The following is a 21,756-nucleotide window of genomic DNA, read 5'->3' as shown; positions in this document are numbered from 1 at the left end:
AATAGGTGAGGGCAGAGTAACTGGCCAGGCACGAAGGGAAACTGGTTCACATGAAAAAACTTCTTTACGGTTAGGGTGTCAGAGCACTGGCACAGGCTGCCCAGGGAGGTTGTGGAGTCCCCTTCTCTGGAGATCTTCAAAACCCACCTGGATGCAGTCCTGAGTAATGTGCTCTAGGCAATCCTGCTTTAGCAGGGGAGTTGGACTAGATGATCTCTAGAGGTCCCTTCCAACTCTGAAAATTCTGTGATTCTGTGTGATTCTGTGAAAGGATGAGGTTGTTTTACTGTCCTGAGGGAGCCAATAGTTAATAATAGCAAAAGCTGTTCTTTCCTGTGGAGAGGAGGAGGGCAGGGTGGGGGTTAGATAGTTACGGAGTGCCCCTTTTGCCTTATAAATGCACAGTCATATACTGACTTTTTAAACAATTTGTCCATGCAAAGCTCATTGCAAGATCAGGCTTGACTTAAATTACGAACAGGGCGGAAGTGGTAAGTGCAATATGGTCATGTAAATTATTTGGCTCAGTAGCAGGTACTTCTTTGAGTTTCATGTTAGGTAAAGATAATGCATGAAGAGCAGAATGTGATTGCATAATTAAGATGTCAGCTTTCATTTTGTCCTGGGAAAGAACAAACAATGACACTTCTCCGGGAGAGTAAATATTCGAGGTTTCCCAGTGTCAGAGTAGCCTGTTTGTTTTTGTTGTGTACCTCTAAAACCACCATGTCTTTTAGGGGAGCTGTGATTACTCAAGATTACAGGAGATGCGATTAGATGAGGGGGATGTTTGATATGTGGATTTCACCTGGACTCAGACTTCTTACTTTGCATTTAATTGTTAAGAGCTGGGATGTTTGTATTCCTGGAGGTCAGGAACGCGGGTCTGTTCCTGAGGTGGTTACTGATGCGGCTACTGATGTGGCAAAGCGCTGGTGTGCCCTCAAGAGGAATTTGGCTTTAAAGAAAAACAGTCTGTGTATAACGCATCCTCTTCAGAACCAGGTACCTCACAGCCAGTTTTCAGGAATGGATGAGCTCTGTGATCAAGGTTGCTTTAAAAGGAAAAACAATTTTGAGAAACCTTTCTTAATTCCAGTTAAATGAAAGTCCTGACTTTCTGCATATAGGCTGTAGGTCGTTCACTTGTTGTTCCGATAGGAACATATCCTGAAGGAGAGCATGTGGGCCGTGCTTGCTTTTCATCCGGTGTGCAGTACACAAGTCATTCTCGTGTCTTAGGTGCATTTCGTCATGCCGTAACATTCCCTAACCTGGCTGAGTCAAACAAATTTACCTTAGATAGGAGTTTTCATTATGTAACCCCCAATTTTGTATTTTGTCAGAGTTGGTGAAACAAGAGCTTGCCATTTTAGTCTGCCATAAGGTATCCAAGACTTCTTCACAAAATGGGAGAAACTAATAGCTTCTCAGCAGGTTTCAGAGCCAGGCTTCTGCATATCAGGTAACTGACTGTAAACAGTTGTAGTCCAAACACTTTTTCTTTTCTTTTTTTTTTTTTTTTTTAATTCTGTTAATGTTCCTGTACATATTAGTTAGAAATTTTGATGTTTTCCCTTTTCTCTTCAGATGACACTGGCTGTCCTAGTAGCCAGTCAGTATCTCCAGTTAAGACTCCTTCTGATGCTGGAAACAGTCCAATCAGTTTTTGCACTGGTAGCGATGGAGACTTCTCCAGGAAGAAATTCAGTCCAGGGACAATGAGTGAAGGGAATCCGCAGCTGACTCGATATAAGAAGGAGACAAAGACAAGCCTTGTAAAGCCCGGTGAGTACAGTATGGTTCCTTTCATTTCTTTAATTAAACTTTCTAATTAGCTAGTACATCTACAGGTGTCTACATACATTGTGTTGTGCTGCCCATGATACTACTAATGCTGATTGATAGTAAATAAAAAAAAAAATAGTTGGGTTCTTTCTATGGAGCCACCTGCAAGATTTGAAAACACTGTCGGTATTAGCTCCTTCATGGTAATATAATAGGCGTGTTCACTTTCTTTTATGAGGCTCGATGGTGATGTCAAATAACAACTGAAATGGATTTTATCCTGTTTCATGGTAATTGCACACATATTTCACTGTCCAAAGATAAATGGTTCTCACTATCAAAGCAAAGAATTATAGTCTTCTGATGCTAAATTTATTGTTGGACTCTGCCTAAAGTTTACACTGCCAGGCTGTGATGGCTCTGGGGATAAAACATGTCAGACCAAGGCAAGATAATGGGCAGCTTACATGTGGGAGTTAGGCAGGTGTAGATCCGTACTGCGTTGGCTGGATCAAGAGCACGTCTCCCATTGCCTCCTGCTAATGGGCCACCTCAGACCACCAACTAAATCAGCACCTGCTTGTCGCACATCCAAGACTAAATATCCTGGTGCGTCATTAGCTGCTGTAATTTTAATGAGTAGATATAAAATGTTTTTATGATTCATGTACAGGCAGCTCTTGATTACAAATGGTCAGGATATTTTTGCTGTTATTTAATTAATCATGGAGACAGAGAAGCTTTTGACACTGTACAGAGGCAGCTGCAGAATTGACATGGTTTATGAGCTCAGGTACCTTCTGGCTATGCTGTTTCCAGAGTCATTTTACCTCTGGAAGCGATTTAGATAATTTCATGATGAATGATCTCAGATTTACCAGCATCACATTTAATCCAGAAACAGTAGAGAATCTGTTGCAAAAACTCACCACTGGCTTTGTCATTGAAAGGGCTGATTAAATCTGACTTACCACTATCCCTGCAAGTTCTTCAGCTCATTTCATAGCACCGTATTACTTGAGTGTTCCCAGTCTCCCATTGCTCTTCATAATGGATGCTAGGTAATATTTTTTCATGGTTTGTTTTCTGTTCCATTAAAATCAAGGCAAAATGCAGTGAATATGGTATATGACAGTCAAATCTGCAGCCATGGCTACCACAACCATTTTGTATGTGAATATGGATATAGCTTAGCAAAAGGTGGATAAAGAATTTTGAAAGTGTTGTGTTTTTTTTTTTCCACTGAAGACTCCTATGCACATGGAAAAGAGTTATGCACTTGTTTCAATAAATTACTTCATTGGTTTTGGTTATTACACTTAAATTGATCTATAATATCAAGTTATGAGTCTTTTGTAGTAGTAGTCGGAAGTCATCTTCATTGTATTTGGTGGTATTATTTCAAGTCTTTGAATGGACTTAGTTTAGGTATTCAGGTATTCTTGTAGGTGGGATGTTCTGTAGCTGTTGGTAGCTCTGTATCCACTGATCTCTAAGGTTAGAAAACTGGTCTTTAGAGTTCAAGTATATCACTCCTGAGAGCCATCAAAACAGAGCAGGAACTGGGCCTGATTTACTTCTAAATTCCTCCTGCCAAACATCTCACACCTTTTTAGTGGAAAGTTGTCAAAACCCACATCATAGTGTGAGAGCTGACACAGGTGAGGGACATTTCTGAATCTGAGAGCACGCCAGGGGACAGCTGGGGTTCATTTCCCTCACTGTTGGCCACAGGGGTTAATGTAATTCTCTCCCATTGCTATCTCTTGGCTTCAGGTGGATCCAGTCCCTTCCCCATGACCATGTTGCGCATGAATTTCTGGTGACTCAGTTGTGAAGATCTAGGCCTTGTGCAAAGAGGAGGTACCATCACGTAGCAAAACACGCAGGGAGTAACAGGGGAGCAGCAGAAGGGAAGTGGGACGTGGGAGGAGAATAACAGCAATGTGCCCTTGTCGTACGTAACCTAGTTCTGCATACAGTTGCATACCTCAAACTACAGTGCAAAAGGAGTTGTGCATAACATCTTTCTCTCTACCGAAAGCCCTTACTGATTTATGGAGATAATCTCTACTTCATATTTATCTGAAACGTCTTGTGAGAATAACTACATAGCAGGAGCCAGACATGAGAGACAAAAATCCAGCCCACCACTATCTTTTACAGACTCTGTCCTGCGCTACATTTGTAGGCAAGTACATCAGTCAGTGTGCACCTTCAAAATGCCTGTCATTTTGCCGAAAATTTATGTTTCCAGGATTGTTTTCTTGGAACATGCTGAATCTCAGACATAACACTCACACAAATATTTAGATAATTCAGGAAATGTCAGAGTGGGATAGCACTGAGAATGAACCCTGGGATTTTTTTTAAGCTGTTCCCAAGCTCCAATGCTTTTCTGCTACTCTAGCAACATCACTTCATCTTTCTTTTCTATACTTCAAAATATGAAATACAACATAGCGCTTTTTTTTTTTTTCTCTCTCTAACAGCCTAAGGCATTGTTATATGGATCTAAGTCATCTTCATCTCTTGAAGTATTAACAACCTAGATTTGGATATAATTCATAATTTACGTTGTTTGCATAGCAAACCATATTTAATCCTGGAATGCATTATCACTGCATCTTGCTAAACCTTTGCAAGATTTATAACGATGAGGAAATTATTCATTTGGGATAGTTGGTAATGGTTTTTATTGTGCATTAAATTTGAATCACAGCAGTGTCATAGGTGAATTTGGCCTAAAATCTGTGCTGGCTGTCCCAGGAAAGGCTGGAGAGGAGAGGAACATTAAGGAGGATACATAGCATCCACTCCAGGAGAAACTTACAAGCCTTTTAATTTCAGGATTTTAGAAGTTCTTCCTCCTTTTGGATGTGATTCATTTATGCAATATTAAAAGCATTAGAAAATGTGTTGCAGAAAATGCCCTCTCAAAAAGGCACAAAAAGCTTAATTAACACTAGTCTTAATTTTGTACCAAGATGCTGTGCTGAATCCTATGGTTTCAGTAATTGAATAAACAGGAGCATAAACACTTCCAGATATTCACATTCTTGGTGTACTCCTGCAATGATCCATCCTGAATTCAGGCAGCTCATGTGCCCACCTTGTTGAGAATGGTGGGAACTGTTTTGCTTTCTTTGACAGTCTCCCTCATCTCTTTTTTTGACTTCCATTAGAATGCTTGGTGCAAGCATTCAACACCTGGATCTGCAAGCTGCAAAGTATTGATAACCTTCCAAAGACATATGGATAAAGAAGGGAATCTTGGGCAAGAGTTGTGTCAATAACTTTTAAAGGGCTTGCAAGTTTAAAGTAACACAGAGTTGTGTTACTTCAGTGCTGCATCCAGCTCTGGAGCCCCCAACATAGGAAAGACACGGTTGTTGTGCCACAAAGATGATGAGAGGGCTGGAGCACCTCTCCTATGAAGACAGGCTGAGAGAGTTGGGGTTGTTCAGCCTGGAGAACAGAAGGCTCTGGGGAGACCTTATAGAGGACTTCCAGTACCTAAAGGGCACCTACAAGAAAGCTGGGGAGGGACCTTTTACAAGGGCATGTAGTGATAAGATGAGGGGTAATGACTTCAAACCGGAAGAAGGCAGATTTAGAATAGATATTAGGAAGAAATTTTTCATTTTGAGGGTGGTAAGGCACTGGAACAAGTTGCCCAGAGAAGTTGTGGAAACTCCATCCCTGGAGGTATTTAAGACCAGGCTTGATGGGGCTTTGAGCAACCTGGTCTAGTGGGAGGTGTCCGTGCATATGGCAAGGGGGTTGGAACTAGATGATCTTCAAGGTCCCTTCCAACCCAAACCATTCTATGATTCTATGGCCAGAGGATGGACCCTAATCCAACCTAAACCATTCTGTGCTTCTATGTATTTGTACTTAAATGTCTGTAAGCATCATAATTGGAGAAGGGCACCTGATCAGCTGACTGTGTTCAGCATTTCTGGCAAAAGTTCTGGTCTTTACTTTCTTGCTTTCAGTGTCATGGGCACACTTAGGACAGTTTACCGAATGAGCTGAAGTTACTGTTGGAGCTGTCTCTTAGAGCACATGGATTTGCTGAAGTTTCACATGCAATTATTAAGACTTAAGATAAAACATTAGGACTGTCCCAGGCTTGTCCCTTCTGTACCTTCAGGAGCCTGCAGAGTAGAGGTGGAAGCACCACTGCATGAAAAGAGACCATGGTGCGCCACAGTTAGGGTCAGCTTCCAAACTTTGTAAAGGCTGGCTGGCTGTCAGTCATAGCTTGGTTCAATAATAACCATTCCACGTAGCATCAGACTGTGCAAAAAGTTACTATTTTTCACTGCTGATAAAACATCTGGCCATCTATTACTGATTCTGGCTAAAATAGTAACATTTTGGATTATATGGCAGTTGAACTGCAATGGATTGTGTTTCAAGGACAGTCATTGACAACTTTGGCATTAAAACTTCAGTCTGTTCAAATTAATGGACAAATCTCAGAGGCTTTCACCACATAGAGTACCTCCATTTGTTGGACAGTAGGCAATGAGCAGAAACTAAAGAACGTGAAATTCCATATGAACACAAGAAAACATTTTTTTTTACTGTGATGGTGGCCAGACACTGGCACATGTTGCCTAGAGAAGCTGTGGGTGTAGTCTCCATCCATGGAGGTACTCAAAACTCAACTGAACGCAGTTCTGGGCAGCCTGCTTCAGCTAGACTTGCTTGAGCAGGGAGTTGGACTAGGTGGTCTCCAGAGATCCCTTCCACCCCCAGCAATTCTGGGATTCTGTGTTGTCTAGACTTTTTTTCCCTTTAAATCGTGCATCACCCAGATCTGTATTTAAGTAGTTGCAAGGCACAATTTGTGCTTTTCCTGCTCTATCTTTCATGTCTCAGTGCTGCCATTTCACTTATAATGAGTTCATAGAAATGAAAGAATAAAGAAAAGTAACTTTTAACAATCACTATTCAATTTAAAATGTCGTTTAACTTTGAGCCATAGTAAGTGGTGTTATACTCCGCATATTTTGCTGGTATGATCTTCTCTACTTCTTGATGGTTAATCTGTCAAGTCACGAGTGAATGAGCCTTGGGTTAGGATGTCCCATTCTGAACACATTAATCTTTGAAGTCTTTAGAACTATTAAGAGTTTTAGGAGAAACAGGTGGAGCAGACTGTATTGGACTTAAATTAGTTGTGGCAACAGTGTAGGTGTGGGTGCTTTTTTAATCAGCATTGGAGCTAATTGTAGTTAACAAAAAGGAGGCAAGGGAAATGACCCTTTGGGGATATTACAGTTAGAGCTCAATAAACCAAACAGATTAGATAGTAAATGCAGGTATTAGCTGCAAATTATGTCTCGCTGTTAAAAATGTCTAGCTGTTAAAACGTAATTCTCTTCCTGTTGATTTTTTTGTATTGTCTGGTGTGTGAGGATTAGATTCCAGGATACTAAATGTCCAGGAACTCATTCTTGGCGGCACCCTGTGTGACCAAAAAGTAGTGGCTAGGTAATCCATTAGTGTAAAATCGGCAGATAAGTTTATCCATATTGCTACTCCACTTCCATATGTGTCTGTATGCTAAAGGCAGTCACTTTGGTTGTTTTAAAAACAAAACATAAAAGTTCCGTTTTAGGTTGTATTACTGACATCTGGCTGTATGATTTTACAGCTCTTTTGTCAGCTCACTCTCTGTCTTCAGTATGGTAGTGTAGGAAGAATAGTATCTGACTGATAGATATGTATGTATGTGCTTCACTTAAAAAACAGATGAGTTGGTATATAAGTTCTGCGAGAGGATTTTCTTAGAGGTAATGCTGGAAATATACTTCATTCTCAAGAACTTCACCTTTCTGATTGCAGAAGGATGCAATGATAGAACTTTGTTTTACCTTGGAAAGACTGATAAAATATTAGAAAGACATGTTTTACTGGTGTATTTATCCAAGAACATTGTATCTTGTATTTGCATGGCTTTTGTTTATTCTCTGTACCAAATATCTGCAAGCAGTGGGAAAAATAATAGAACTGTTGTCCCTGTTGTTCAGGAACAGTGGTACAGAATATGAAAACCAAGTTACAGAATGTGCTAACTTGAATAGATCCTATGGCATGCAAAGAGGTTCATTGTTTTTTATAACTACTAGTTGGTACTTCTACCTCTTACGTTGAAACACTTTAAAATGCTGCTGGTGCACTGTGTATTCTAAGGCAAAGTCACATTTTTTGGTTGTCACAATCTGCCTTGACTGATCCCTAAAATAAATTGGTGTGCTTCTTTAAAAGCAGGATCACACAAAGGTGAGAGCGATGAGAAGACTGGTGACCTCAATGTAATGTGTCTGTCTTTCTGCTCTGACTGATTTAGCAGTACTTTATAACCCACATTCCAAGACTGCACCTCTTCGGGGGGAGGGATAATTAAGAACAAGGGTGTGTCAAAGAACATTTAACCCAGTTACAAATGCAGGATTTAATCAGAGTACATCATGCCCCCATCCTGCAATCAGTGATAACCTTACTTGTGCAGTGAAGATGGGGAGATTCGTGCTTCCATTCCTGAGAATATTCAGGCGGTTAAATATGTGGCTGGTGTCACGTCCGTAAGAATACTGATATTAGGAAATGAGCTACACCTGATTCAGTGTACTTTAAATAATTGGCCATAGAACAAAAAAAGGGTCTGACGATGGACCGAGTGAAGTAAGTTAACAACAAATGATGGAGCATCTTGCCTATGACTGTAAGTTCTCCATTTATTTGGTTTTTTGTACCTCCTTAAAGTATTTGAATTAATAACAAGCAATGTCTTGGTGTGCCCATGTTTATTAGTAAGCATAAAGCATAAATTCTCAGGGGTTCAGAGGAGCTTGCACGTGAAAAGAGAAGGAGCAAAAGCCCAGGTTCTCCGAGTAATCTAAAACTTATGAGGATGGCTTTAACTTGAGCATTAGATTTTTAAGCAGCTCGATATTTGGCAAAGAGCAGATACACAGAGGTGAATTAAATGTGTTTGTGGAAGGCTTTCCATCACCTTGGTAATAGAAAGGGAGGAAGCGCTTGAGCATGTATCGTCTTTCCCAGACATTTGAATGCTTCACTTCTGTCCCAAACCTGACAGCAGGCGACGTAACTGTCCCAACATTCGGATCCAACAGTACACAATATTTATTTCCTGTACAGTTTTAATCTCACTCTTCTCCCTTTCTTATATGTGGACTTCATAATTTGGGACAATAAAGTTTCTGAGATCTTTTCTAACATAGAGTCTAACAAATGCAGTTGTGGCAGTTTTTGACCCTATTCCTTTTTCTCATTTACTTTTGCTTTTCTTCCTTCTCTTCACTTTTCATTTTGGGCCTACACAAAATAGCTACTGCTGATTTTTTCAAATAAAAGTGTTTCTGGATAATAATTATGTATGCACTGAGTCCTCCTGCATATTTTACTGATGGGATCCGCTTTAATTTCACGTCTGTTGCTATGGAGCTGTGTAGATTTGCTTACTTGACCTGCCAGCGCAGGGAGTTATTAAAAACCCGGTCGCCATGGGTACCCGCGGACTGGGATGTGCTTCACGGGGAAATGAACATAGATATCTCACCCTCCAGGAGCAAGGAGGCCATGGCCAGGTTCAAGCTCATGCTACCCTCAGAGTTCGCATCCTAGAGTTGAGCACGGAGGGGTGTCACCCTGTGAAGGTTCGGTGTTTGTTGTAGCAGTCTGTGCTGTGAGGTCTGGAAGGTGACCAGCACTGTGAAGTCTAGTGGATGGTGGAGAGTTGGAAGCTGCTGTTGAGGGGTTTGTCGGTTGCATAGCTCAGCCTTTCCCTCCCCCTGCCCCTCCCCCCACCAATGTTTGAGAGTTTTCATAAAATCATAGAATAGTTAGAGTTGGAAAGGACCTTAAAGGTTTAGCGCTAGGCAAGAGTCAGTATAACTGGGCAACAGAATCATAGAATGGTTTAGGTTAGAAGGGACCTTAAAAACCATCTCGTTCCAACCTCTCTGCCATGGGAAGGGACACCTCCCAGTAGACCAGGTTGCTCAAAGCCCCCGTCCAGCCTGGCCTTGAACACCTCCAGGGATGGGGCATCTACAACTCCTCTTGGCAATGTGTTCCAGTGTCTCGTCACCCTCAGGGTAAAGAATTCCTTCCTTCTAATATCTATTCTAGATCTACCCTCTTTCAGTTTAAAACCTTCACCCCTCATCCTTTCGCTACACTCCCTGATAAATAGTCCCTCCCCAGCTTTCCTGTAGGCACCCTTTAAGTTCTAGAAAGCTGCTATAAGGTGTCCCCAGAAACCGCTCTGTTTTGGAGTGGTCCCTCCCAGTTGGGTTTACAGACCCAGCGCAGCCAGTAGGTCCCATTGGAGCTCCTCTGTCTGGCATAAGTCTCTCCGTATTTGTTATCCAGAAGAAGTAAAATTTGAATCTACAGGTCTCCTTAGACGACCTTCAGGAGCTGTGGGCTGGGGCTGGGGACTGGCTGGCTTTCTCTGGTCCAGTAACTAGTCCCATTGCTCACAGGAAGTAGAACAGCTTTAATGGATAAATCTGGCATTTCCCTTCTTCTGGGGGTTACAGGAGTTGTTTCAGAGGTGAAAGAGATGTGAATTCGCGGTGAACCAAGTTGGATAGAGTAGAGATGGCCTGTAATTTTTCTCACCTCAATTCCATATCTGTAATGTAGTTGTAATTATCTCCGCCTTCACAAGTGCACTAAGGTCCTATTTTGTTTTAAAGGAGAAATAATGAATAACATCAATGAATCTAGTGTGCAGTCTTTCTGACCAAATATATAAGCATTTACTTTAGGATAAGATAAACAGTACCTTGAACTCACTGGTTATACTGACTAACTCTTCGTTGACTGAAAATGGGACCAAGGTTGGCTCAGACATGGGTGTCTACGTTGAGACATCCATGTTTAATAAGATGAAGCCCACCCCCGCCTCCTGTGTTCCTCATCAGGTATCTGACAGCTCTGCTGTTGGCCCTTATTGAAGCCAAGGGAAAGTTTGTGTTTAAAGATCATGCGTAGATCTGCAAATAGGTCTAATTAGATGCCTTTTCCTCTTCTGTTCCTCCCTGATAAGCTTAGGCACTCTCTCTTGTCCTGTTTCTGAGGACTGCTGCCCAAGGTGCCTCGCATTGCACAGGGAGATCCTGTATCTCATTTCGCACCGTGAACTCACAGGAATTAAGTATTTTTAGGACACAAGCTAACTAAATCACACTGAAGTGAAAAAAGTGCTCTGTAACTTCTGAGAGATAATGCTGGAATATAATCAGAATATAAATATTTTGAGCAAAAGTTGCTTAGAAAGTTAGGTCAAAATTATTAGCATAGTGCTGTTTTTTTCAGTTTGGATTTATAGCTATTTTAGATTTAAAATTTGTATTTAAACAAATTTGCTTGTATTGATGTGGAAAACATGTTCAAATAGCCAAGTATTTCTTTCAAACGAGAATAAGCAAAGCAGCAGCTACAAAGAGTGTTTTGGCTTTAAAGTGTTTCATATTTTTTAACCCAAATCTACAAGTTCCTGATAAATTTAAGTGGCCTAGAAAAACAATCTTTTAGTTCTGTGTCACAAATTTTATAATCCACCCTCTTCTAAAAGTTTATTTTAGATGTTGCTTAGCAAAGACATAGGCAATTAGTGGTTGGGCTGTGGCCTCTCAAGACATATATCTCTTTTTGTTCAGAAGAGTCTCAGGCTGCAGCAAGCACCCAGATGTCAAAGCGAAAATGGAAGATCCAAAAAAGAAGGCAGCACGTTGCAAAGGAAGAATTGGCAAGTAAAAGGAGAAAACCTGAGTCCCACCTGTCCTAGATAATGACCTGGCCAGCTGTGGGCTGGTGGCACAGGCCACCTGCAATTCAGGGTCTTGGGCACAAATCTTCTGCGGTGAGGTTCCTCACAAAGAAAAATAAATAAATGGAGATCCCTGTAACTTAGTAAAGGGAAGAGAAACTTACATTTATATGTGTTTGTACCTCGTTTGGAGGATGGACTTGAGCACAAAGGAGAAGAGTGCCCTACTCCAGGGCTGCTGGGCAGGCTGACGGGACGCAGGCGGTCTGCTCCCAGGGCAGCTGTTCCACTTCGTATAATTTAGTAACTGTTTTATTGGGGGTTTGAAGTGGAGTTCCCAGCAGGCACACCATAACTCCTTTCTCTCTCTCTTTCTGGCCCGTTAATTGTCCCGATACCACTCCACATGTACAGAAAGTGGGACAGCCAGCGTTAAAGGGAGAGTCTCGCCTGAGGATACCTGCAACCTCGAGCTTAGCCTTGTGCTCGGTCCATGAGAGAGCCATGGATCTAACTGCAAATCGGAGTGAGCAGGGGATGCGGATACGGGACTTTTGCAGGGAGTGCCCAGGCTGATGGACAGGGCGGACCTGTGCCAGCCAATTCATCTTTTAGCTCCAAATGCCTTTTGATAGAGATGCAGGTCTCCCAGGGATTGCAGGGATGTCCTCCCACACCTGGAAAAGATGGCCGAGTGCCTGGCGTAAGGAAGGGCACCGGGGTGTACAGGTCAGAGTTGATGCAGGTATGGAAGATGGCAATAGCTGTAATCTTTAGTGAAAATAAAAATCTTTTTATATATTCAACCAGGGTGGTGTGGTTTGGTTTTTTTTCTCTCTTCCAATCCAGAGTGGAATATGAGCCAAAAAACCACCTGATGTTATACACCCTGCACACTCTTAACTATTTGTTTTAAAATATGTGTGAGGTCAAGCTAGAACATGCTTTGCAATTTGTGTATTTGCTGCAGTGAATTTTCTGCTCCTCCTGGCTGTTTTCTGTGGTTTTCAGCCTGCTTCACCTCCACAGAAAGAAATACCATGCATATGAAAGAGGCCATTATGAATCTTCCCTTAGGAGATTTTTTTTTTGGTGCTCTGCTTTTAAATTACATTCTGTATTATTTATGCCAATGTTTAAAATATCTTTCTGATTCTCCGGTTAAAGTATTCTGAACCTACTCCAGCTGCATTTTACTATGCACAACTCCCACCAGCCATCAGTTTTTATTTCAAATAATTTTTCATGAAATAACACCTATCACAGCCAGAATCCTGTGTTACTGTTACATGGTTTTCTTTACCATTTTCCAGCTGTATTCCTCCTCCCCATGATAAACAGTGTTGCCAGTATTTTTTTTTATCTCAGAATACACAAATTGCATTCCCTTAATCTCCCTTCATAAACAGTGCCCTGTAATCCTGTTATCATTATTGTTGACCTTTTTTGGAATTCCTCCAGGTTATTAATGCCTTTTTAATGAGAATCCTGGGATTTAAACTGTTTTCTGAGCAATGTTTACTCAAGAATTGATAGATTATTTCCTTTTCTATTTTCCTTTACATCCCGTATTTCTTTTTTGTCTGACATCTTATTAGGTTCAAAGTGGAGCTATTGAAATGACTGTTTTGGGGTTTTGCTGCCAAATCAAAATATTAAAGAAAACCTTTTGTCTCAGACTGAAAAAAGATGATATTCAATCTAAAATATTTAGAATGTTTGGGGAGATTTTTTAATGTTTTTACCCCCTTTTTAAAAGAAGAAAGAAATTTGACAGTTTTCAAAATTAAAGCATAATTTCATACAGAAAGTAGAAAACTTTGATTTTCCATTTTCCGGCCATGTTTGACTTCGAATCATAAATAGTTTCAGTGTTCTCTGAATTTTGTTTTCTGGTGACCAAATTACTACGTAGAAGCTTTTGTTTCCCTCAGACTGAGTACTTCAAATACTTTTTGAGCAGTTTTGAGTGGACACGTCTGTGTATTCCTTGTGCTTATATACCTGTATTTATAGGTAGGCATAGAAAGCTAAGGGAATGTATTTTAGTCATGCAAATTTCATCTATGTGTTTTCCCTGTAGTTTAAAGACACCGGGTAAGTTGGTGGTTACTGGGCTCAAAAGCAGAATCTTGAGCATAAGCAGGTCTTTGCAGATAGCGGTGGCATTTTGAACACTTGGCCTGTTTAAGCTGTGGTATTTTACTTGCTTTTATATACTTAGATATCTAAATCCTGGTGAAGCTGTGTTTTAGATGCCTTCACTCTCTTTGGGTTCTCACTTGAAGTTACAATTCTGAGCTCAGGAAGAGCCTAGGAGAAGAGAGAAATGCGCGTTCAGTCCCTGTTCCAATAAATAAACCAAAATCAAAAAACATAAAATAAAACCCAGCTGCCAGAAGAACAACTATATAGAGGTCACCCAACTTTGCCCAAAACTCTAGATTGTTTTTAGTTTTCTCAGGTGTGTTGGGTGCAGGGGTTGGGTAGGGTCTCCCGATGGAGGTGGGAGCTGTGAGAGATTCAGGCCTGTTTGGATTCCCCCATGTAGCAGGGGGTAGTGAAGACAGGCAGGCATCCTAAATTGGGTGGATTTACAGAAGAGCTGGAGAGGGATGTGATAAGCTGAGAGGGGGGGGCACCCCATCTCCTCATCCAGTCCTTACTGCTGGATGCGTTGCACGTTCCTGGTGGTGTGGAGGGGAGATGATGTGCAGCCTCCTCCCAGTTCAAAGCTAAATCTGGCTCTGCAGATAAGTCCCAGGTGGATCCTTTCTTTCCCCAGTAAAGCAGACAGCAGAAGAGAGCTTTCCTTGGGCTGCTTTTGTGTGGAGCCTGATGTATTATTTGGTGTAGTGTGAAACACCCAGCCTGGTCTTTAGACAGGAGCCAGGCACTGAACAGCTCAGCGCTTTTAAAGCCGCCCTGCTTGTAGGCATGCCCAGAAACAAGTTTCACACAGCTGAGAAGCTTTGCTGATTGAGACCGAGGGGAGATATTTCCTGAGTGAGGTGACAGATAGGGAGAGTGACAGATAGGGAGAGCCCCACTTCCAAAATTTCCCCTCTGGGCACTGGGGACCCACTATCCTTTCATAAATCCCACCTCCAGCCACTGCGAGGTGGACATCGCTTCCCCAAGAAGCTTGAAATATATTGCCTTTAATGTGACATAACAAAATAGCAAACCTACTTTATAATAGAATAGCTTATATATACTGTTACATAAAATGTATTTAAAGGACATGAAAATACTGCGGGTTTGTTTCATATTTTATTAGTATTACAAGTCTTGTCTCTCCTCCACACTGAGGATTCTTCATTCCAGATCTCTGTTCCTCCCTTCTGAAACTCTGTAAGTGACAGGAGGCTGTTGGCTTTCAAAACCCAGGCAGGCTGTGGCTGTTTGCTAGAGTTGGCAGAAAACAGTGTGGCCACAAACCCACAAGGATTAATAAGCTGAAAAAGCAGAGGCTTCTTGCCTGTCATTTGTGCTTCTTAATGATAAGAGTGCTATTGGGGGGAAAAAAAAGCAGCAAATGACAGCAGTCGTAACTTGAAAGGCGTTGCCCTCAGACCTACCTTGGCTTTATTACTGTAAAAAATAGTTTAGGCAACCAATGAATACACTGGGTAGGGTTTTACTCTTCTTCTCAACAGATGACATTTAAACTTGATTAGTTTTTTGTAATCATTTCAATGTGTGTATTACAGTAAATATTGATTAGCTTATGACAAATCTCGCTTTTCATCCTGGGACTGCAGAGTTGTTTAGTTAGTTACCTCCCAGATCTGTTTCTCGTTCCAATATTTTTCTCTTCCCTGTTGAAAACATGTCAAACTGATTTAAAATGTTTTATGCACATTATAATGAAAACCGTATGTCTTATATTAAGGGTGACTGTGCAAAAGCTTTCAGCTGAATCAGGTTTAGCCTGTGATTTCATGCATTTGCATATATGCTGTGAACGCGTGCCTGCGCAGTTAATTGCTGCGCAGCAGCCAGCCTCTCCCCTCCTCGCTCATGGGAACCAGATTTAGGGGATGTGTTGAAGGGGCCTCTGAAAGCCCTTTGTTAAACTTCTGCCACCAACGTGACGGGAGGGCTGGGATGTTTTCCCAGTCTGTGATGGAGTTCACTCCCCTTCTGTGTACTGCTAAGTCATCCCTGCCAAAGATGACATTTTCCAGCTCCTAAAAATACTTCTGACCAGCCTACCCATTTCCCTTCAAACAGACCAAATCGTACTGCCAGGTACGCAAAAAAATATCCTGAGGTGACACTATGTGCTTCCTTATAAAAAATACTTGTCCGTAGGTGGATTTACACTTACATTTTATAAAACTGTCATATGCAATTTTAATATCATGTTATACAACTATCAGTGTATTTTTTGAACCTTAGCAAAGTAGCATCCTTTCATCTCTGATCCGAAGAGCCTTTTTGTTTGAACAGGATGATAAGTTCCCCAGACTGTTCCCTTCTGCTCCGTGAACATATGTTCCCCCGACAAAGGTCATTTCAGGCTGAGAAGAGAAAATTTATGGGAGCCATTTTTAAGGTGTTGCTAGAACAGCTCAAACTGCATATAGAAGCAGAAAAAAAAAAAAAAAATAGGTCAGGCTGATTTCTGTAGGAAGGATCTCCTTAAGATACATAAAGCAGAAACAAAATAATACCCAACTTGCAGTGCTTTTTGTCTGCTCCAGCATCATCTTGTGGCTGCTCTACAAACCCATGAATTAAAAACAATTAAGAAAAACACAAGCCCAGATTATAGTGATATGCAGAATATACATGATGGCTCTCAGCCAATATCAGTAATTAGTTTGTAGTGACTGTGTTTTTAGAGAAGAGCTTGATTGATTGTGGTTTCACAGCATACACAAGTCACACTCTGTATTCATTTTGAGATCTGCAGTGCTTATAATTTGCATTAATGTAGTACAGAACACTACCAAAACTATAGTATTGAGATGAGATCCGAAAACTGCTTAATGAGATAAATTTTGATTATTTGATAACAAACCTTCTTCCAAATTAAGAAGAGCAAGCAAGCAAAATGAGCAGAAATCAAGATGAATAATTAGTTTAGATCACACAACCAGCAGTCTGAATTGAGGAGATCATTTGTACAACTGAGTTTAGATCCAAATGCGGGGAAGCAGGATCTGCGTTGCGGTTCTTCCCCAAGGTCTTCTGTCTGGTTTTGGATGTCTCCCCACCCAGCAGGTCTGAACAATTTATAGAGAGTCACACTGGAAGCTTTTCTCTACATCCCCTCTGACTGTATCTTTGCCAGCTGCCCGAGTTACCAGCTGTTACTGCACTGTGCAATCAGCTGAAACGCGATGAATAGATTTGTCAGATGAGGGAGCGTGGCAAGCATTCAGGTAGATGTCCACGGAATTGTGGGGAGTGATGGCTTCCTTGGCCAGTGCAGTGGGACAGGGGAGGGGATGCCTGTTGATGCCCTTAGGAGTGACCATGCCAGGCATTGCTGTGCCCAGCTCCTCACCATCGTTCTGGGAGCGCAACTCACAAATCTGAGCTCGATGACTAAACTGCATATAAAATTAGAGGGGACGGTTAGGTACTAAAATCCAAGATAAACAGCAGAGAGCATGCCAGGCAGGAACACACCTCCACCAGTCCCCAGGACATGCTAGAGAGGAGTGCCTGTCTCCCAGACTTAGATACCTACTTGGAGTCCTGAGTGTGCCCATGTGCACGCCTTGGATTCACTCTGAACCTCCACACTGGAGCTAGATCGTCTCTGAGAGTGCAGGCAACCAGCATGTTTCATTCCTCTGAAGCATGGCCAGTGCTGGTGCTAAGTCCTGGTTTGTGTCGCAGATGAGCAGTTAGAGCTTGAGGAAGACACCCAAGTTCAGTGCCCTCCTTAGACTAAAGGAGTTCAAATCCACACCTCTCATAAGAGTTCCTGAACCACTGCGACCTACTGGGCATCCTCAGCTTCCTCCACTGACTCTAGACCTCGTGGTAGTGGAGAGTGTGAGACGTGGGCAGAGGTAGAGCATGTGGGAGCAGCTTGTGTCACCCAAAGACTAGAGCAGTTCGCAGGGAGGAGAGTTCTGCGTCCTGTTCCTTGCTCCCGGGATTATATCTGCTTTTACTCAGGTACTGTTTGATGGGAAATATAATAGTAAGTCCAAGATAAGAGTCTCACACATAGTAATAGTCAACGAAATAATAAGTCAAAGGCCGGGGACTTGGACCAAAACCCACTGTCAGCTATGGGCCTGGCACTGTGAATTGAGTACATTTCCCACAGGGAGACTTTGACCTTGAAACGGATCATTTTTAAGGGTGTTATCTGAAGAAAAGCCTGAAATACTAAAGCGAGACTTCATCATTTCTTTGCAGCTTCTTTTTCTGACGTTTGTCAGGGCATGTGAGCAGTGTGGTTTTCTTTCCTAGATTGCTTGTGGTGTGCAGAAACAATCTTGCAGGAACAACCCCATATTAAATAGAAAAGAAGCAGCATTAGTGTTTCCTGGAAATATATTGCTTATGTTGTTAAAGAATAGAACTGGAGATGTAGCTGTGAGTTAAAGTTTTCAAGATAAATAAAACCAAATCTCTTAAAAATAGAGGTCCTTTCAATAGTGAGCATTGCAACTGAATTCTCTCTACTTTTACAGCTGCTTCTAATGGCTTTGCTGGATTTTTTTATGCAGTCAGGCCTTATCTCTTCCCCTGGGGTCTCTAAATAAAGCTATCTACAGAGACAGCATGCCACTTATTCCTCCAGTTGCTGTACCGGAGTTGGTGAACATATATGCGTATTCTGGTCTCTTTGCCGTATAACAGGATGCTTTTGAAGGCAAGGAAGCTCAGCAAATTTAAGTGTTTTACATTTTGAGGACAAGCTGTCTCTGTCGGCACTGTTTTATTTACAGCTCTGTTTCACTGGGTGACTATATGCAAAACCTAGCACCAAGAGTGATATATATATATAAAGAGGTCATGTTTATGGAGTCAGAAGATAGGTAAGCTCTGTGGTTTATATATTTCGGCAGGTCTGAAACAGTGGTGAAGTTGCAAACAGGAAAGACACAAAAAGAGTAAATTTTAATAAGTTCATATACATCCTGAGTGTTGGCAATCCAGTTCTGCTGCTCAGCTGTCAATGTTGCTGTCACAGGTATTACTTGAACTTTTTCCTCTTTTCCATATTTTAATCTTACTGTTTAGATAGGTTTGAGCTTTATTCTTACGGAAGGAAAAAGTTTAAGTGCTGAATTGTAAGCAAGATTTTAATACTGAGGCCAGACCATACAACAAGTTATCCACCCATCTGTAATGGCTAGACACAGCAGACTGCGATGCCATACTCCAGGTGTGCACCTGGGGTTATTGTGTGACTCTGTGTAAGAAATGTATATGGATATACTGTCTCTCTAACACATATACATAAAAGATGTGGTATTTCTGTGCTTGCACTTCTCCCAGTCAGCCCAATACACCTAATCAGTTCTACCTGTAAAAGCTGTGAAGGCAGTGTGTGGTGGGGTCACCGTGCTTTGTCGTGACCCTTGCACTATGGCTGAGGCCATGCAGAGGGCAGAGTCACAGGTGAGGCTGTTCTCCCCCCAACCTGCAGGCACTGCTCTGCACCAGTGTGGTAAACACGCACCAGTGCCCGCTGGAGGCACGCTGGGCCATGCACGAGCAGCTCTTTCTCCCTCTTCTCAATCCCGCCCTGAAATTTGTAATTGCATCACACGCAGGATGGGAAGCTTGCCCTCCAGTAATGAGTGGGAGGTTTCCCAGTTGATTCCCGCACCGCGGCAGGGCAGCGTTGGCTCCCTGAGCAGTGGTCCCTGACCCCCAGCGCAGATGAGCAGATGCGTCTTCCGGACCATCACGGCCCGCTCTGCCCCTGCCTGGGTTGTGTCGGCACTCCTCATCACAAGCACAGGGCTGCAGGCTTCCTTCTCTTCCCCTCCGTGCCAGGTGAATGCCACGGTGCTGCCAGGGCAGACAGAGGCTAAAAGGCAGCAGAAGGCACGATGCTGTCCGCAGCGCGCTCTCAGCCCGGTGCCGTTGCCCACTGAGCAGTGAAGTGCAGGGAGGGCACTAGACGCTGCACAATTTCACTCCTGCTTCTCAGATACCCATTCCAGGCAAGGAGCAATCCTGGAAAATATTACAGGACTTTGTTGGTCATCCTTGTGGTGTTCTTCCCATTGCACAGAGCAGCGCACAGCCCCACTCGTGTGGCGTGGGCACGCTGCTGCCCGGAGCCGGCTGCAAGGCGAGGGGTGGCCAGAGCCATGGGCCTCCCAGCATTGGATGCCGTACGTGCAGCACGAGCGTTTCCATCAAAGCGTGTTTCCAAGTTGGCTTGCCTGCCGGGAGGCTGTTGGTGTTGTGACGCCGAGTGGCTGCAACATGGAAGAATATGTATGAATGAATTTCAGATGAGGTGCTGCTGAAGCCGATGGCTCAGCATGTAGAGTCTTTGGCCGGGAAGAGTGGGTAAAACAGTATTCTTGAGCAAGGAAGTCTCAGATCAGGACAAAAGAAGTGTTGTGGCCAGTTAGGACAAAATAATATGTTTCTGAGAAATGTCAACCTCTTTCATGGTTAACGCTGAATCGGCAGGCTGCTCTGGGGCTTACATGTGTGAGCTTTTGCAATCACATTGTCACAGCGACAAAAATAATCAACAGGGTCGTTAGGGAGCTGTCAGCCTGGGGAATGGTGTTAGGAAAGATGAGGGGCCGTGTTCGGCTCCTGCCTGTATTGCTGCTAGGCAAGGAGTTTCACCTCTTCGTAAAGACATTTGTAAGACAGAAGTCACATTTACCCAGGAGAATATGTTGCAATTGATATTATATGGATAGTTGCCATGTTATTTTGCTTAGAGATGCCTACCAAATGGGAGAAAATATTTTTTAAAGTCTCCTGGTAACATTGCTGTCAACCACTGCTACACAGAGAGCTGGCTTTAACATAGCTAACACACTTGGAACAGATACTGGCAGTGACCCCTTTAATTTATAAAATGTTCTCGAAGATCCTATAAATAGCCACGTGCCTAATTTTAAGCATAAGTAGTCTCCTGTGCTCAGTCTTAAACTTGTGTGTAGCCGTTATCAGAACTGGGGTGAGAAAGGTTAATTTGTGCTTTGCAGACACAGTTCCCGGTCTCAGATGCAGTTCAGCCTTTCGGAAAGCTCAGCCTTTGAGGTGGCCGCCTCTTCGGGCTGTGCTGACTCTTACCGGCAGTGTGTGGCCCAGCAGCCCTTCCCAGCCCTGCGCTCCAAGCCAGGCGGGTCGGGGAGAGGCTATTATTAAGCCTTGCTTCCTCGAAATGCTTTCGATAGCGAGATCTGATTATGATGTGATCTCCTTAACCAGAGATGAGCTTCAGCTAGGGCTCCTGCTCTCTGTGCCGCAGCCAGGACTTGGCTTTGGAAAGTTGTTGGCGTCTTGCAAGACCAGGAATGTTTTGGGGACTCAAACACCAGAGGTATGAAATCTGTGTGATGTGTTTACCTGTTCGGGTCTTGCTTGGAAAAGTAGATTTGGGAGTAGCGTGATACCAAGACAGTATTTGGTGTCTTAGTCTCATAATGGGATTGTTTTGTTTATCACAAAAACTATGTTGCAGCTTTGGACATTATGTCCCACGGTCGTTTTGCTTCCCCAAGGAGAGGGTCACTGACTTCTGCATCTGTAGACATGACATAAATGCTCTGTGAAACAAAGCGGCTTTGCTGCTCTCCCTCCCTCCCCTTGCAAACTTGTACTTTGGCTACAGCTGTGGCAGCTGGGGTCTGATTACCAGGGGTGTTGTAGGGGGTATGGGGCAGGTTAGAGGGGGCTTACCCTTTCCAAGAGGTGGGCTGAGCATTTCAGCGCTTTGAAATTGGGCAAAGGAATATCTGGGCTGGGCTGAACCAGAGGCGCAGAGAAACAGGGGCTGATCCCAGCGCTGGGACTTGGTGGGGTTGGGAAAGTATTGGGTTAAATCCGAATACATTTGATCCTAACACGGGTTGCTAAGAGTTGACGGATAGTAAGGATGGTTGCTGGATGCCTCATCCTCTTTAAAGCTGTGAAGACAGGCTCCGACAAGGCCTTTTCCCCATCCCAAGTATTCAGGGGTGCAAGAC

The 21,756-nt window shown here is 42.8% G+C and overlaps 1 protein-coding gene across 1 annotated transcript in view; it reads left to right on the top strand.

Moving 5' to 3' along the window:
- The window catches only part of SYBU (syntabulin (syntaxin-interacting)), a 41,707-nt gene that overhangs the window by 12,292 nt on the left and 7,659 nt on the right, over window positions 1–21,756 (top strand). Inside the window, exon 2 of the mRNA XM_009887941.1 lies at window positions 1,591–1,788. Coding sequence (XP_009886243.1) covers window positions 1,591–1,788 — 198 coding nt within the window. The remainder of the gene's footprint in view (window positions 1–1,590; window positions 1,789–21,756) is intronic.

The sequence above is a fragment of the Charadrius vociferus genome, unplaced genomic scaffold (genome assembly GCF_000708025.1).
Source record: "Charadrius vociferus isolate BGI_N301 unplaced genomic scaffold, ASM70802v2 scaffold601, whole genome shotgun sequence".
NCBI classification, from domain to species: domain Eukaryota; kingdom Metazoa; phylum Chordata; class Aves; order Charadriiformes; family Charadriidae; genus Charadrius; species Charadrius vociferus.
Note: the sequence above shows the minus strand (reverse complement) of the source record. Positions and strands in the feature narration are given on the sequence as shown.